This window comes from Tupaia chinensis, unplaced genomic scaffold (genome assembly GCF_000334495.1).
Source record: "Tupaia chinensis unplaced genomic scaffold, TupChi_1.0 Scaffold000138_1, whole genome shotgun sequence".
Lineage (NCBI taxonomy): Eukaryota > Metazoa > Chordata > Mammalia > Scandentia > Tupaiidae > Tupaia > Tupaia belangeri.
This window is the reverse complement of record NW_006159608.1, coordinates 3,760,023-3,777,642: the sequence shown is the minus strand read 5'-3', so window position 1 is coordinate 3,777,642 and position 17,620 is coordinate 3,760,023. Positions and strand designations below refer to the sequence as shown.

General features: G+C 36.8%; 1 protein-coding gene and 1 non-coding gene across 4 annotated transcripts in view; one reads left to right on the top strand and one right to left on the bottom strand.

Moving 5' to 3' along the window:
- Positions 1-17,620, bottom strand: part of RAB28 (RAB28, member RAS oncogene family) — a 123,186-nt gene that overhangs the window by 39,517 nt on the left and 66,049 nt on the right. The window contains exon 5 of one of the 3 annotated variants that reach the window (XM_014586432.1): positions 1,968-2,041. The exons of the other annotated variants lie outside the window; for them this stretch is intronic. Coding sequence (XP_014441918.1) covers positions 1,968-2,041 — 74 coding nt within the window. The remainder of the gene's footprint in view (positions 1-1,967; positions 2,042-17,620) is intronic. 3 annotated transcript variants of the gene reach the window in all.
- LOC114007190 (small nucleolar RNA U13) lies at positions 3,433-3,531 on the top strand. Its single transcript, XR_003548816.1, has one exon. It is a non-coding gene; the product is annotated as a small nucleolar RNA U13 (small nucleolar RNA).

The following is a 17,620-nucleotide window of genomic DNA, read 5'->3' as shown; positions in this document are numbered from 1 at the left end:
TGGGTGTGGGTGTGGTGTGTGTGCATGTGCCCAAAATCCTGAGAAGAGAAGGGATTGTGACATGGCCATTTCCCGGGGTAGTGATTTCTCACTTTCTCTCTGTCTCTCTCTCTGGTAAGCCATGGCAAAAACCTTTAAAAAACAAACAAAACACAAAACATTCTATAACAAATATGATTTTATTTGTCCAAACTAGATTGTTACTTCATGTTTTTTATTAAGGGAAAGTATTCACTTGTATAAGTCATGATTTACTTTTTCATGATTCACTTTTTCTTTTTTTTTTTTTTTTGAGAGAGAGATTTTTTTGCGTGTGCACTCACCAGTGAGACAGAGAGACAGAAAGTGAGAAATCACCCCCTGGGGAATGGCCACACTGCAATCACTTCTCATCTATACTCCTCTTGGGATTTTGGGCATGCACGCACATGTGCCCAGAGTGAGTTTTGTTTTTGTTTTTTGTTTTTTTTCCCCAGAGTGAGTTTTAAGCCACCAGTCTGGGACTCCAACCACGATCCACTACCTGGGAGTCCAACAATGTAACCATTCCACCCTCTGTTGGTCCCAATGATATATTTTTTCTATGCAAAAATATGTTATGACTCTTCCAACAACCCAATACTATAAATACTCTATGATATATATTGATATGATATATATGTGTGTGTGTATCATATCATGAATATCTAACTCCCTGCCAGTGGAAAGAAAGCATTAAAATTATGAACTATTTATGCTCCTTGATCTATATATAGTAGTAGGGACAGAATATTCTCAGTGAAATGACTGTAAAAAATGTCACTGTCTAACTTAAAAGAAGTAAAAGCAAAATATAAATACCGCACTTGTACAGATTTTCACAGTAATTTTTAGGTTATCAAGGAAACATCTAGAGTGTTGATCTGGTTATACTCAATTCAAACAAACTACTTGTCACATTAACTACCTCCAGGAAGTTACTCCAAACACAAAATAAACTGTTTATGCCCCTACTCAGATAGATAACATGACAGATTGTTATTAGTTGAAGACAGATGAAATACATTAATTTGATTGGGAGCATGTGTTTAATTTTACCCTGCCATGTACACTCTCTACTTCTGTCTTTCTATGATGACATAGTAAATCATGCCATATTAGAAGGATAGCTAATGCAAGAAAATACAAAATTACCAGTACTTGACTCTGACTCTGTAGATTCTTAAACCAACCTTCTAACAAAATATAACTGCCTGAAAATCACTGGGTGTCACAGAAGAAACTATTTTCTAGTATAAGACTTCAGTACAGCTTTATATTCTTCTTATATAGTAGTAGTTGTTATTTCCCTTTGTGAACTGTCTCTTCCTTCCTTTTCACTTGGTCTTAGGAGTTTATCTTATAAATCTGTATAAGCACTTTCTATTGCAAGGACACCTGTTATATTTGTTCCACATATTTCCTACAGGTTAAGAATTTTCATTTTATTCAATAAATGTTTCATCGGGCTATTGAGAAACAGAAATTAAGATTTTTATAAAGTCAAATACTCTTAGATGATAAATTCATTATTGTTTAAGCTCTTATTTAGTTATTTTGTTTTATGTAGCTAAAACAGAAACAAATTAACAAAAAGCACATAATACCATAGCCACTCAAAAAGTATTTACTGAATGAAAAGAAAACACTTACAGGCTTTAAAAATAAATAGGGAATATCAATTGTGTCTGAAATAGTGTTTATTTCTTCATTTTACAGGAATACTACACAGGATTGCAAATCAACAAACGAGTTTCACATGACAATAGGAATGAAAATCACAAACATGGTAACACATGCAAAATACAAAGGAATACACACCAAGGAAAATGACTGTATATAAATGAACTTTTTAAAGGCAAAATTAAGTATTATTTTGTAAAGCATATATAGATAATAAAACTAAAAAGAAAAGCAAGGAGAACATGGAGGGAAAGCATAGTAGTTACCTCTGAGAGTAGACAGGGATGGCTGAAAACTCCTGGTAGGCTTCTAGGGTGCTGGCAATCCTCTAGTTCCCGACCTGGGAATAATTATTCTTTAAACTAGACACATATTTTACATATGCTTCTGTATGTGTATCTCATTACTGAAAATTCTTACCACAATTATAATACTAACTCTTAATGTTTCTTATAAGGAAAGGTCAGTGTTGCAAAAATATTCCTGGTTTTCATCATTTTTCCCAAGAACTTCCTTTTATCCTTTAATCATCAAATTATAGTCCTTGGATGATCTATCATACATGTCACAAACCCTGTGTATTTTCTCTTCAATTATTTATTGCCTGACTACAAGATTCTCGTTTCTCATTTGTTAACTTCTTGCAATTCACCAACATTTTGTTAGATTCTTCACACTGCTGCACATTTGCCTCATCAGTTTGCATTGTGTTTGCATCGTACAGTCATATATGTATCCACAAACCTCCCATAAGTATTCACCAAAACAACACCAATACCAGCCAGTATCAAGAAGTCAAGAAAGAGTATGTAAAAACTCATATTATTTCCTCAATTTATTTAGTATCATTAATTAGATTACCTAAATCTATTTTTGTGACTATCTATAACTTTTGTAGCTTTCTTTTTTAAAAAAAAAATTATTTTATTTTTAACTTACTTTCTCTCTCTCTCTCTCTCTCTCTCTCTCTCTCTCTCTCTTTTCTTTTTTAAAAAAAAAATTATTTTATTTTTAACTTACTTTCTCTCTCTCTCTCTCTCTCTCTCTCTCTCTCTCTCTCTCTCTCTCTTTGTAATATGACCAGAGAGGGATAGAGAAAGTGAAAAAGGGCAAGCTGCCAGGTCCAGGACTCAAACCATAGTCGGCCATGTGGGAGTCCAGTGCCCTTAACCACCATGCCACCTGCTGGCCCACTTTTGTTGTTTGCAATAACATCTGTGCTTAAGTCATCACAAAGATTAGCACTTGCTCATACACCAAAAGCCTGAAAGAACTGGAAAAATTAATAAACTGCTATTCCTCACTTGACTTAATGTTTTGGGCATTTCCATAAAAATAATTATTAAACAACTGTATATTGGCACAGTATTGATAGATTTACTTGCAAGTTATATATAATATTTGTAGATATAATAAGGGTCAAATTCACTTATTAACACTTATACATAGACCTGCATGGGGGGAAAAAAACAAATTTGTCCTACCTAGACACTAGCGTACCCTATTATCTCAAAGAACAAAAGCCATAGTAAAAACTGCCTTGATCAGGCAATTATATTTTGGCTATGTAATTCTTCTTTATATTTTCTACTTTCTAATCACTAATAAAGACCTAGTAGGAGAGGTGAAGTGATAGAATGAGATTTAAAATAATAACAAAAACAGTTCACAGTAAACAGGAAACTGTCCCCAAAGCAACAGAATTCAGAGTAATAAAAATAACACAAGATGATCCTTTCGTGGTTCATAAGTGTGATGATTGGGTGTTCACGCCTGTGTGTGACATGTGCCTCCCTCCTGTTACAATGCTAGCACAGCAGGCGTCTGATGTGAGAAAAAAAAAACATGCATAGTACCACACAGTTTGTTCTGATGCTAGCAGACACACGCATGTGTGGGGGAGAGAATCAGATAGAGAGGAAGCACCAGCCCCCAAAGGTGCCTGGCCACACAGCATCCTTTCTCTTCCGACTCTCCGCATCGTCAGGATCCTGGACCCATGTGGAAGTGCCTGGCATGAAGCCAAAGGAGGTGGCACTTGAACTTGGGTTTAGGCGTTCTCCAAACAGTATCTATTGGGCCACAGGGTTGGCCCAGTACCACGCTGTTTCATAGGCATTTTATATATATGGAGTCTTAAATCTTCACAACAGCCGTCATTCGACAGATGACAGAAATGAGGTATAAAAGACTAACGAAAAGTCACACATCTAGTGTGCAGTGGACCCAGAACTCAACTTCCAGGCAGCCTAGCTCGAGTCTGCATCCCCTACTACCACCCTGCTTCGTCTTCACATATGTAGTCATCTGAGGCGGGCATTTTCACACAGTACTGCGGAACCAATGAGGTATGGTTCATTCATTTTCACTGCCATATAGCATAGTTTCGCAAAAATCTACCACAATCTCTTCACTGACTGATAACACCTAGGTTGTTTTCAACTATTAGCTACTATAAACAATAAAGCCATGAATATATAGTACATGTCAAGGATAACATGTGTGGCAGTCACTCCTAAAGATATATAACAGAACAGAACTATACAATCAGCCTATGAATATTCAACTTAACAAAATAATGCCCAATTGTTTCCAAAGCAGTTGTACAAATTTAAACGCCAGCTAATAGTGTTTACAAGACTACAGACTCCATTACAGCTCTCACTTGCCATCTTTAGGCTTCCTAGTGTGCCAGTCTAGTAGGCATCATCTCCACTGAGGTCTTATTTTGCATTTCCTTGATTAACGATGAGATTACTTATTTTCATGTGTCTTTGGACCATTTCCTCTTTCATGAAATTCCTATTTGCTTTTGCCCATTTTCTAACGAACTGACATTTTGTAGATTTATAAAAGTATACTAATCTTTTCTCAGTAATTGTTACACATATCTTCTCTCAATTTGTGGCATGCTTATTAAATTCTTTGTGTCACTTCATAGGAACTAGATGTTTATCTTATATAGTTTCTACATTCAATATTTAAATTTTTAATTACATCTTATTTTTAAAATCCTATAAATAAATAAAGTAGCAGATACAAAACCAACACAGAAAAGTCTACAGCATTTTTATACACCAACAATACATGGATGGGTAGAATTGAAGAAAGCAATCCAATTTATGATAGCCACCAAAGAAAAAAAAAAGATACCTAGGAATAAACCTAACCAAGAAGTAGGAAAAAATCTCTACAATGAAAATTATGAAAAACTTTAAAAAAAAGAAAGAAAGAAAATGATACACAAAAGTGGAAAGACATCCCTGTTCCTGAATTGAAAGAATATAAACAAAATGTTAATTCTATCCAAATTAATTTACAAACTCAATGCACTTCCACTCAATGCACGTCCAATCAGAGATAGTCTTTACAGAAATAGAAAAAGCATTCAAAAAATGTTCTGGAATCATAAAAGGCCCTGCATCACCAAAGCAATACTGTGCCCAAAGAATAAAGAGAAAGGTATTTCACTTCCTGACCCCAAAATATATTACAAAGCTATGATAATTAAAACAAGCATGGTACTGACTCAAAAACAGGGATGTAGACCAAGGGAACAAAACAGAGAACCCAGAAATAAACCCCAAAATATACAGTCAACTGATTTTTTACAAAGTGCACAAGTTAATCCAAAGGAGGAAAGAAAATTTCTCTAACAAATGGTGCTGGAAAAACTGGGTATCCACCTGGAAGAAAATGAAACTGAACCCCTATCTATCACCATTTAAAAAAAAAAACTCAAAGTGGATTAAAGATTTAAACATTAAACCTCAAACTAGGGGCCAGCAGGTGGCATGGTGGTTAAGGTGCAGGACTCCCACATGGCCAACCACGGTTTGAGTAGCAGACCTGGCAGCTTGTTTTCTCTTTGTTTTTGTTTTCCCTCTCTCTGTCTCTCTCTGTTGAGTGTACATGCACATGCCCTATGGCAAATTTGAAAATAACAATAATAAGGGGCCTGCAGATGGTGTGGTGATTAAAGGTGCTGGACTCTCACATGGCCAACCATGTTTCAAGTCCTGGACCTGATGCCTTCCTTTCTCACTTTCCCTCTTTCTCTCTGTCTCTGGTCAAATAGGAAAATAATAATAATAATAATAAATAAAGTTAAAAATAAAATCATTCTTTTTAAAATATATAAAATAGTAATAAAAAAATTAAATAATTTTTTTTTTATTTTAATACCTTAAACTCTAAAACTACTTGTGGAAAACATGGCAGAAACTCTTAGAGACATTGGAGTAGGCAAAAACTTCTTAAATAAGACCCTCGAAGCACAGGTAATCATCCTGAAAATAGACAAGTGGGGTTATATCAAGCTAACTGTCAGTGGGTACATGTATTCATCAAAGAGAGAGAGGGTAAGAAAGCACTTTGGGATTTTGGGCATGTGTGCACATGTGCCCACTGTGTTTTTCAGGCCACTGGGTCTGAGACTCAAACTACACAGTCAGCCACATGGGATCCAGCCACCTCAATCACCACACCTCAAATTGTCTGCTTTCTATGAAAAACTAAAGCTTCACTCCAAATGCCAATGGTTTATAATAATAACAACTATTTAATTTAGGGAAAATTTTTTTCCAAACAAAATCTTGGTTTTCTCTCTCCCTTTCCCTTCATTCCTCCTTCCCTCTCTCTCAAGCATATGGTGCCCTGTAGCAAATTTAATAATAATAAATATTTTTAATGGGCAAATGAGCTGAACAGACAACTCTCTGAGGAAGACATATCAATGGCCAAAAAGCATGTGAAAAAATGCTCAGCATCCCTTATCATAAGAAAATACAAATCAAAACCACAGTGAGATACCACTTACCACAAGATTCAAAAACATAAAATGGCAAGCATTGGGAACCAGCAGTTAGCGTAATGGCTATGTCGCTGGACTCCCACGTAGTTGACCGCGGTTCGTGTCCCGGACCCGGTGGCTTAAAACTCATGCCAGGCACGTGTGCGTGCGTGCCCAAGATCCCGAGAGGAGAATGGAGGAGAAGGGATTGTGGCGTGACCATCCCCCCTGGGGGGTGATTTCTCGCTTTCTATCTCTATGTCTCTCTCTGTCTGTCTGGCGAGTGCATGCGCCCTATAGTGAAAAACCTCTCAAAGAAAAAAAAAAAAAAAATTAGGGCTAGGGGCTAGCATGGAGGTTAAAATGCTAAATCCCATATGGCTAACTGCACGGTTTGAGTCCCAGACCTAGTGGCTTTAAAAACACTGGGGGTGTGTGTATGCATAATCAAAAACCCTAGCGGGAGAGAAGGGATTGTGGCATGACCATCACACCTGCATGGTGATTTCTCAATTACTCTCTCTCCCCCCTTGGCGAGCACATGTACCCTATAGCAAAAGCTAAAAGAAAAGAAAAAAACAAAGTTGTGCCTTTAATATTGCAGCCTTTAATCCATTTGTCATTGATTATTTTGTGCACGATGTAATATAGGAAACTATTTTCTTTTTTCTTTAAAAATAAGTTGTCTCAAGATCACTTAATAAATATTCTTTTTTTTCATTAAAGATCTTAAATGTCAACTCATTTACAATATAGAAGTTCCATTTATGTGAGGGCTTGCTCCAATATCTCAATTCTGTTACTTAGGTAAATTCCACATTATTTATAACAGATATTTACTGTAAGTCTTGACAGTTTGGTTGAGATACAGTATCCTTTTTAAATATTGCTGGATTCAGGCCAGCAGGTGGCATGGTAGTAAAGGTGCTGGATCCCCCATGGCCGACAGCACAGTTCCAGTCCTGGACCCAGGGATTTGAGAAACACACCAGTGCATGTGCATATATGCACAAAATACCAAGAGGAGTATTGAAAAGAAGGGCTTGTGGCATAGCCATGCCCTATAGGGGTTGATTTCTCACTTTCCCTCCCTCTCTCTCTGGTGAGCACACTTTCCCTTTGGCATGTATGCATGCATGCATGCATGAATAAATAAATAAATTGCTAGATTCAATTTGCTAATATTTTGTTAAGGATTTTTACATCTAGGTGCATGTGGGGTGTTGATCTTTAATTTTCTTCTAGTGCCTTTATCTGATTTTAATATCACATTGATTAACACACAAATGTCGTAAAATGAATTGGGAAGTGATTCTCCATCTCCAGTTTTCTAGAAGTGTTTGCATAAGATTGGTATTATTTTATTGATAAATGTTTGGTTCAATTCACTAGTAAAACTATCTGGATTTGCAGTTCTCTTTGTCAGAACATTTTAAATTATTAATTCAATACTTTCATAAATATAGCAGCATTCAGATTACCTATTTCTTCCTGAGTGAACTGTAAGTTTGTGCTGTTAAAGAAATTAGTTCAAGGAACCAGCAGATGGTGTAATGACTACATCACTGGACTCCCATGTAGTCAACCACGTTTCAAGTCCGGATCTGGTGGCTTAAACCTCATGCTGGGCACGTGTGCATGTGTGCCCAAGATCCAAGGAGGACAACAGAGAAGAAGGTATTGTGACATGGCGATCCCCCCTGGCGGATGACTTCTTGCTTTCTGTCTCTCTGTCTCTCTCTGTCTCACCAGTGAGAGCATGCACCCTATAGCAAAAATCTCTCTTAAAAAAAAAAAGTTCAAAACAATGAAAAATAACAGAATTAGTTCACTTATTCTAAATGGTGAAACGAAGGGAAGTAAAGTTTCTTATATCTTCTTATTCTTCTTTTAATGCCTCACGGATACATAGTGATTTTTCCTTTCATTGTATTAAAAATAATGTATAAAAATGTATAAAATATAATGTAATTTTTATCTTCTCATGTTTCCATAGTTCGGTTAGATGTTAACCAATTTTATTGATCTTTTCAAAGGACAAGTTTTGCTTTCATTGATCTCTTTCTTTCCTTCTTTCTTTCTTTTTAAACTCTTACTTTTTTTCTTTCTTCTGCTTGTCTTGGGTTTTTGTTTTTTTTCCATTTGTTTTTTGTTATAGGGCATATTAGCTTGCCATGGAGGAGAGGGGCAGAAAGAGAGAACGTGAGAAATCAGCACCTGGGGGGATGGCCATGCCACAATCCCTTCTCTTCCATTTTCCTCTTGGGATTTTAGGCGAGCATGCACACCCACAGTCAGGTCCAGGACTTGAACTGCACAGTAGGCCATGTGGGGTCTAACTGCCTTAACTTCCATGCCTCCTGCTGTCCCTGCTTATGTTGGGTTTTAATTTGCCTTTCATTTTCTATTTTCTCAAGGTGCACTTAGATCACTGAGTTTGAGAATGTTTTCCACGTCAAATATAACTTTCATTTTATTTCTATTTGGTGTTTTTATTTTTTTAAGAGCTTTTTGCTGTAGGGCACATGGACTCACCAGAGAAAGAGACAGAGACAGTGAGAGGGAAAGTGAGAAATCACCTCCCAGGAGGGACAACCATTCAACGATCCCTTCTCCTCCATTCTTATCCTGGAATCTTGGGCACGCAAGCATATGCACCCGGCATGATTTTCAAGCCACTAGGCCTGGGACTCAAACCATGGTTGGCCACGTGGGAGTCCAACAGTGTAACTGCTATCCATCTGCTCCCCAATATTTCTTTTTATTTTTAATGCCAGAGGGCACGTGCACACATCAGAGAGATAAAAAAATGAAAAATATTTGCCCCAAAGGGCCTGGTCACACCACAGCCCCCCTTCATTCCTCCTTCCCTTTGATCCTGGTCACATGCACACATGCACCCAGCATATTTTCCAAGCCACAGAGCCAGATTCCAACTGCGGTGGGCCGTCTGAGATCTGGCTCCCTCCACACAGTGCTCAACAAGATATGTTATGGGGCTAGCCAAAGATAAGTATTTAATTATGCTAAACATATTCCTCTAAACACTGCTTCAGTTGCACAACATAAATTTTGATATGCAAAATTTTGATATTTTTCAATTCAAAATCTTTAAGTTTTTGTGATTTCCTCCTTAAAAGTTGTCCAATTTTCAAATATTTAGGGCATTACAAATATTTTTTGTGATTTCTAATTTAACTCTATTATTTCCAGAGAACATATTCAATTATTTTAAATTTGTTAATGCAATGTTCTATAAATTTCAGTTAGGTCCAACTGATTGATGATGTTCATATTTCTATATCCCTGTTGATTATCTGCCTATATGCTCTATCAGTTATTGAAAGGAGTGTTGAAATCTCAGCTACAATGGTAGATTTGTCTATTTCTCTTTTCTTTTGGCTTTCGCCTTATGTATTTTGAAGTTCTGTTGGTATGTTTATATATATTTAGATTGTTTTCCTTTTTTTGTGAACTGATCCTTTGGTTACTAGGTAATATCCTTCTTTGTCTCTACTAAATTTCTTGTCTCTTGTATTATTACGATAATTATTCCAATTTTTTTAACAATTATTTATGTACTTAACTTTGTTTTTTTGTTGTTGTTTTGTTTTTGTATTTTTGGGTTTTTTTTTTTTTTTTTGCTATAGAGCACATGCATTCACCAGAAAGACAGAGAGAGACAGAGAGACAGAAAGCGGGAAATCACCTATCCCACCCCAGGGGGGATAGCCATACTGCAATCCCTTCTTATCCATTCTCCTCTCGGGATCTTGGGCACACATGCATGCACACGGGCCTGGCATGAGTTTAAGCCACCAGGTCCGGGACTCGAACCGTGGCCGACTACATGGAAATTCAGCGACATAGCCATTACGCTAACTGCTGGTCCCTTTAACTTTATTATTATTATTATATTATTATTATTTTACTTGACCACAAGGAAAGGAAAAGTGAGAAAGCAAACCACCAGGCTTGGGACTCAAACCAGGGTCAGACATGTGGAAGGGCAGTTCCTCAACCACCGCACCACTGGCCAGTCCCTCCAATTTTCTTTTGATTACTGTTCATAGAATATATCTTTTGCCATCCTCTTCCTTTTAACATATCATCAAACTTAAATGGTATTCTTATACACAGCATATAGTTGAATTTTGCTTTTTTATGTGATATGGCTATCTCAATCTATTTTAATTGTTATATTGAAATTGGGTGTTAGGAAATTTCCTTTATAAAGAGTCAGATACTGGAACCAGCAGTTAGCGCAATGGCTATGTCGCTGGACTCCCACGTAGTCAACCACGGTTCGAGTCCCGGACCTGGTGGCTTAAAACTCACGCCGGGCACGTGTGCGTGCGTGCCCAAGATCCCAAGAGGAGAATGGAGGAGAAGGGATTGCGGTGTGACCATCCCCTCTGGGGGGTGATTTCTCGCTTTCTGTCTCTATGTCTCTCTGTCTGTCTGGCGAGCGCACACGCCCTATAGCGAAAATCTCTCAAAAAAAAAAAAAAAAAGAGTCAAATACTAAACATTTTAGGCTTTGTGGGTCATACACACTTTGAAGTAATTACTCAACTCTGCCATAATGGAGAAACAGCAGCTACAGACAAGATGTAAGCAATTAAGTGTGGCTCTCTTCCAACAGAACTAGACACTAAAATTTGGTTTTCATATCATCCACAGGTGTCAGAAAGTTATTATTCTTTATTTTTTTCAACCAATTAAGCATGTAAAAGTCATTTTTATATAGTGGGCCATACAAAAATAAGTCACAGGCCATAATTTGCTGACATTTGCTTTACACCACTGTTCAAATCACTATTCTGCTTAAAAATCATTAGTGGCTTTCCATCTCTCTAATGATCAAAATGAAGTTTCTGAAATAGTTCGTCTTTGTTTCTCAATTCTACTTGCTTGCATTTTATGCTCCAGCTGGGGCAAAATGTTGTAAATTCCCCTTGAGTCCATACTATTTCCTAACTTCTAAAGCTTTATTTATTTTTTTATTTCTTTCTGGACTGCCCAGTCTCATCCTTCTCTTTATGGCATATTCCTGCATATCCCTAAAATTCTTTTTAAGTATTACTCTGCTGTAAAAACATCCTGACCACTTCTTCCTGTAAAGACCCCAAGTATATCATTCAAAGATGACACCATCATACTATCTCTCCTACTACTGTGTGTAGTACATAAAAGGTATGAATGAATAAATGAATTAATACTTTAAAATATAAGAGTACAGTACATAAGAACAGAGCCAAAGTCTAACATGCAGTTATATATACATTTATAATCAAAATGAATTTTAACCAAACTGATTTTAGAAAAGTTTTCAATTACCAAAAATCTAAAATAAATTTAACTATACAACATACCAGCCATGAAAACTGAGATCTAGTGCTTTCAGGGATAAGAGCAAAGAAGATGTTCTGCCGAGAAGTCACCCTGGTAGAGTCCCCTCAGTCCTTTTCTCTCTATCTCTTTCTGTCTCTCTATCTCTGTTTATTCATTTTTTTTCACTTTTCTTTTTTAATTTTTTAAGGTAAAGTATTTTCTTGGCTCTGAAATCCTCCTTTATCTTGGTAATAATCCTCTTTCTATCTATCTATCTTTCTGTCTGTCTTTTTTTTCTCTAGTGATTTCATACATCACATAGTTTTCATTTTTTGTATAAAATTAACAAATATTTTTTGTGTGCTTGCTTTATCCTTTTTTCTCTTTTTTCTCTCTTTCTCTGTCTTCTTATCCTTTTTCTTTTACCTCATCACTTTGCTGCTCAACCTCTACACACTGAGTGTCTAGACAAGACTAAGTGAAAAGTAGCCAAGCATCCAAATACTATTCAAGTCCTCTATATTCCTCAATTCCCACTAAATCTGTGACACGAAGGGAGAAAACTGGAATGCCAAAAAGTTTGCAGACCACCTCTTCCTGTGCTCCTCTGATCACTCAAATTGAACCTCTAGAAATTAGGAAGAAACCAATAACCCATCTGATGACTAGGAATCATCGCAGAGGCACAAGAAATATGAAAAACCAAGAAAATACCTCTCCCCCAAGGGAAACTAATAACTCCTCTTCATCCACAAGCAGTTCAATGGAAATCATGGCAATGTCTGATAAAGAATTTAGAATATTCATAGTGACAAAGCTAACAGAGAGAGAAGAGAAGAGCAGAGCAGAGCAGAGCAGAACAATGAACAGCAGAAGGAAAGTCAATGAGTTCCAGGAGGTGAGGAAGTTCTTGCAAGAGCTGAAAGAGGAAATACACACCAAAAAAAAAAAAAAAAGAATCAAATGGAACTGTTGGAGATGAAGTCAAAACCTCCTTTGAAAGTAATAAAAGCAAACTAGATCATATAGAAAATCGAATCTCAGATGTAGAAGACAGAATCACTAGACTAGTAAAATTCACCACAGACTGAGAATATAGCCAAAAAAATTAGAATAATACATGAGAAATACTAGATGCCACTAAACGTCCAGACATCCAGATAATCGGTATCCCAGAAGGTGAAGAGACTCATAAGGGCATTAGTAAGTTATCCCATAAAATCCTGGAAGAAAACTTCCCAAACCTAGAGAGGCATTCAAAGATTCAGATCCAAGAAATACTGGGACCAGCAGTTAGTGTAATGGCTATGTTGCTGAACTCCCATGTAGCCGACCGTGGTTCGAGTCCTGAACCTGGTGGCTTAAACTCATGCCAGGCGCATGTGCATGTGTGCCCAAGATCCTGAGAGGAGAATGGAGAAGAATGGATTGCAGTATGGCCATCCCCCTGGGGGTTGATTTCTGACTTTCTATCTCTCTGCCTTTCTGGCAAGCACACACACCCTATAGCAAAAAACTCCAGATCCAAGAAATACAGAGGACCCCAAATAAGATCAAACCAAGATGATCTTCTCCAAGAAACATTATAGCCAGAATGGCCAAAACCACAGAAAAAGACAAGATACTCAGACTGGCAAGAGAGAAACAGCAAGTTACCTACAAAGGATATCCCATCAGGCTAACAGCAGATCTCTCATCAGAAACAATGTGAGCAAGGAAAGGATGGGAAAATATATTCAAGTGTTGAGTGAAAAACAATTTCAACCAAGAATACTATATCCAGCAAGATTATCCTTCATATGGAAAGAAAAGACAAGAACATTCTCAGATAAACAAAACCTGAAGGAATTTACCAACACCAGACCAGATCTCCAAGAAGTTCTAAAGGGAGTGCTATCCTAGGAAAACCAAAGTCAGACACACAGAAATAAGAGTTCTAAAACAACTAAGAAAATGGCCCAGCTTAATGGTAGGGACAAGTCCACAGCTGAATGTTTCAGAATTTAAATGGAAAGATCATCCCACAAAGAAGATACAGTACATGAGTCTGAACTGGTAAAATCAAATTGTATGACTTTTGACTAAAACATTACTGAATTGCTGATCTTCCATGCTTTGCTTTCCAGAGCTAAGGAGTTCTATCTTCTCTTGAGTTGTGGGCAGGTCCATGTACCTACTATTTGCACAGAATCCTAACCTGTTTCCTGGCGTTAAATACTAAGCAAAGTTCTCTTAACACTGTTTATTTTGATTTATTAAAGCTAAAATTGCCTTTCTTGAAATTAAAAAAATATAACTTAAAAATACCTATTTAATGACCACAGTAAGTTATATAGCTATATGACATGTGGGGGTCCAGCACCCTTAACTACCATGCCACCTGCCATCCCCAACCCTGTTATTTCTTTCTCAGCTTATTGATGTATTGAGCTAGCACCATCTTCTGAGAGTTTGTTATATTATAGTTCAATATTAAAATCTAATGTATATTGTATAATTCTTATTTATTTTAAAAATTTATTAATTTTACATTTTTTCACTAAACATCACCACAGCATACAAAATGTGATTTTTCAGCCAGAATACACTGCAAAGTGGCTTAATCATACATGTTATTGTCAACAACAAATTTTCCATTCCTTGTTTCTTATGTGTGTGTGTGTGTGTGTGTGTGTATATATATATATATATGCAGAGAGTGAGAATAGGGGGGAAATATATATATATATTTCCCCCCTATTCTCACTCTCTGCATATATATATATATATACACACACACACACACACACACACATAAGAAACAAGGAATGGAAAATTTGTTGTTGACAATAACATGTATGATTAAGCCACTTTGCAGTGTATTCTGGCTGAAAAATCACATTTTGTATGCTGTGGTGATGTTTAGTGAAAAAATGTAAAATTAATAAATTTTTAAAATAAATAAGAATTATACAATATACATTAGATTTTAATATTGAACTATAATATAACAAACTCTCAGAAGATGGTGCTAGCTCAATACATCAATAAGCTGAGAAAGAAATAACAGGGTTGGGGATTCAAATTTTTAAAAATAAAGTTAAATAAAATGATTTGTTAAAAGAAAAAAAAGAAAGAAAGAAAGAGAGAGAGAAAAGAAAATAAATAATAGGCTGTCCAAAAAAAAATTTTTTTTAAAGCTTCCTCTAGGGGCCAGCAGTTGGCATGGTAGTTAAAGGCGATTGGATTCCTACATGGCTGACCTTCACTTGGGTCCTGGACCCGGTGGCTTGCTTTCTCGCTTTCCCTTTTTCTCTCTCTCTCTATCTGGTCAAATTAAATAACAATAATAATAATAATAATAATAGCAAATGAAAATAATTCTTTTTTAAAAATGCTTCCTCTAAATGAATAATAGATCCACTTAAGAAAAAGTTACAAATAAAGATAATTCCTAACAGAAAATCTCTTTTGAAAAAAGAAAAAGTCTATTCCTCAATCTAAGATGAAACAGAAAAGTTAAGCAATTTTCATGGAACCTTGGAGGAGATCGGCTGCTTCAAGATGAAGCTGAATATCTCCTATTCTGCCACTAGCTCCCAGAAATTCACTGAACTGGATGATGAATGCAAACTTCATACTTTTTATGAGAAACGTATGGACACAGAAGTTGCCGCTGATGCTGGGCGAAGAATGGAAGGGCTATGCAGTCTAAACCAGTGGTGGAAACAACAATGTTTCCCCGTGAAGCAGGGGGTCTTCCATGTCCGCCTGCTGCTGAGTAAGGGACATTACTGTTACAGACCAAGGAGAACTGGAGAAAGAAAGCACATATCTGTTTGGGGTTGCATTGTGGATGCCAGTCTGAGCATTCTCAACTTGGTTATAGTAAAACAAGGAGAGAAGGATATTCCAGGACTGACTGATACCACAGTGCCTTGTCCTGGGGCCTGAGAGCGAGCAGAACCCCAAAACTTCAATCTCTCTAAAGAAGATGATGCCCACCAACATGTTGTAAAGAAAGCCCTTAAATAAAGAAGGTAAGAAGCCTAGGACCAAAGCACCTAAGATTAAGCATCTTGTGTCTCCACACGTCCTACAACGCAAATGCTGGTATATTGCTCTCAAGAAACAATGCCCTAAGATAAATAAGGAAGACGCAGCAGACTATGCCAAGAACAGATTACCAAGAGAAGTAGGTTGTCCTCTCTGAGAGCTTCTACATCTAAGTCTGAATCCAGTCAAAAATAAGATTTTATAAGAGAAACAAATAAATAAGATCAGATCTTAAAAAAGATTAACCAATGTTCAGTGGTTATTACCAAAACAGTGATTGGTAACTTTAGTGTTTAAAAAAGAAGAAATCCTGGGAACCAGCAGTTAGCGTAATGGCTATGTCGCTGGACTCCCACGTAGTCGACCATGGTTCGCGTCCCGGACCCGGTGGCTTAAAACTCACGCCAGGTGCGTGTGCGTGCGTGCCCAAGATCCCGAGAGGAGAATGGAGGAGAAGGGATTGCGGCGTGACCATCCCCCCTGGGGGGTGATTTCTCGTTTTCTGTCTCTATGTCTCTCTGTCTGTCTGGCGAGTGCACGCGCCCTACAGTGAAAATCTCTCAAAAAAAAAAAAAAAAGAAGAAATCCTGAAGAAAGAGGAAACTTTACTTCCAACCTAGTAAATACTCTAGGTTTGAAACATCTCCACATCAAAAAATTAGTTCATAGTTTCAATATATTAACATATCGAATTATAACTCTCTAAATATAAATCTAAATATAAATGGCAGTGGTGGGGAAGAAGCTGGGATACGGAGAGAAATAAAATTATACCAACCAATCATTGTCCAATTTTAACACAAAAATTACTTTTTCACAGAAACTGAAATGGACAAATTCATCCGATATGTTTTAACAATGCTAACCTGTTTTTTGTTTATTTCCAGATAGCTGTCATTTTGTTTTATTTCTGTTAAGACAGAGCTGGCCATTCTGCATTTATTACAGAAAATTCTAGCCAGGATTTAATAATTAATCAGAAAATTTTTAAAACATTTATTTTCAAAAAATTTTTGGAAATTTGAAATTCAGAATATTTGTGTATAATATCCTAATGAAATATTTTGTGTAGAATTCTTCTAATGAAAATGTAATCCCATTTTTGAGAAGTATTTAATAGCTTGTGCTGTACAGTAGCTGAAAATTTTATAACCTGGAAAGAAACAAATACATATAACTAAAATCCCAAGCTAAGAATATCTAACTTAAAACTAGTAGTTTTTCTTTTACTGGGGTGAGTGACTAAATAATTTACATTCCAGAATGAAACACATTCTAACTTTGAAAAAACATTAAAATATAGCACATGGTGGGAACTGGTGGGTGCCGTGGTGGTTAAGGGCGCTGGATTCCCACATGGCCAACCGTGGTTCAAGTCCTGGACCTGGAAGTCGCGCTCTCTCTCTCTCTCTCTCTCTCTCTCTCTCTCTCTCTGTCCCTCTCTGGTCAAATTGAAATAAACAAATGAAAAAATAAATAAAAATCCAAAATAATAAAAAAAAACCACTTAAAAAATATATATAGCACTTAATGTTTCTTAAAAATCAAACACCAGGTCGAGACCAATATCACAGGGTTAAAGGAGTCAGACCCCACATAGCCAACTGCAGTTGGAATCTAGGTACTTGTGGATTAGAAACCACACCGTGGGGACCAGCAGTTAGTGTAATGGCTATGTTGCTGGACTCTCATGTAGGCAACCGTGGTTCGCATCCCGGACCTGGTGGCTTAAAACTCACGCGGGGCGTGCATGCAAGT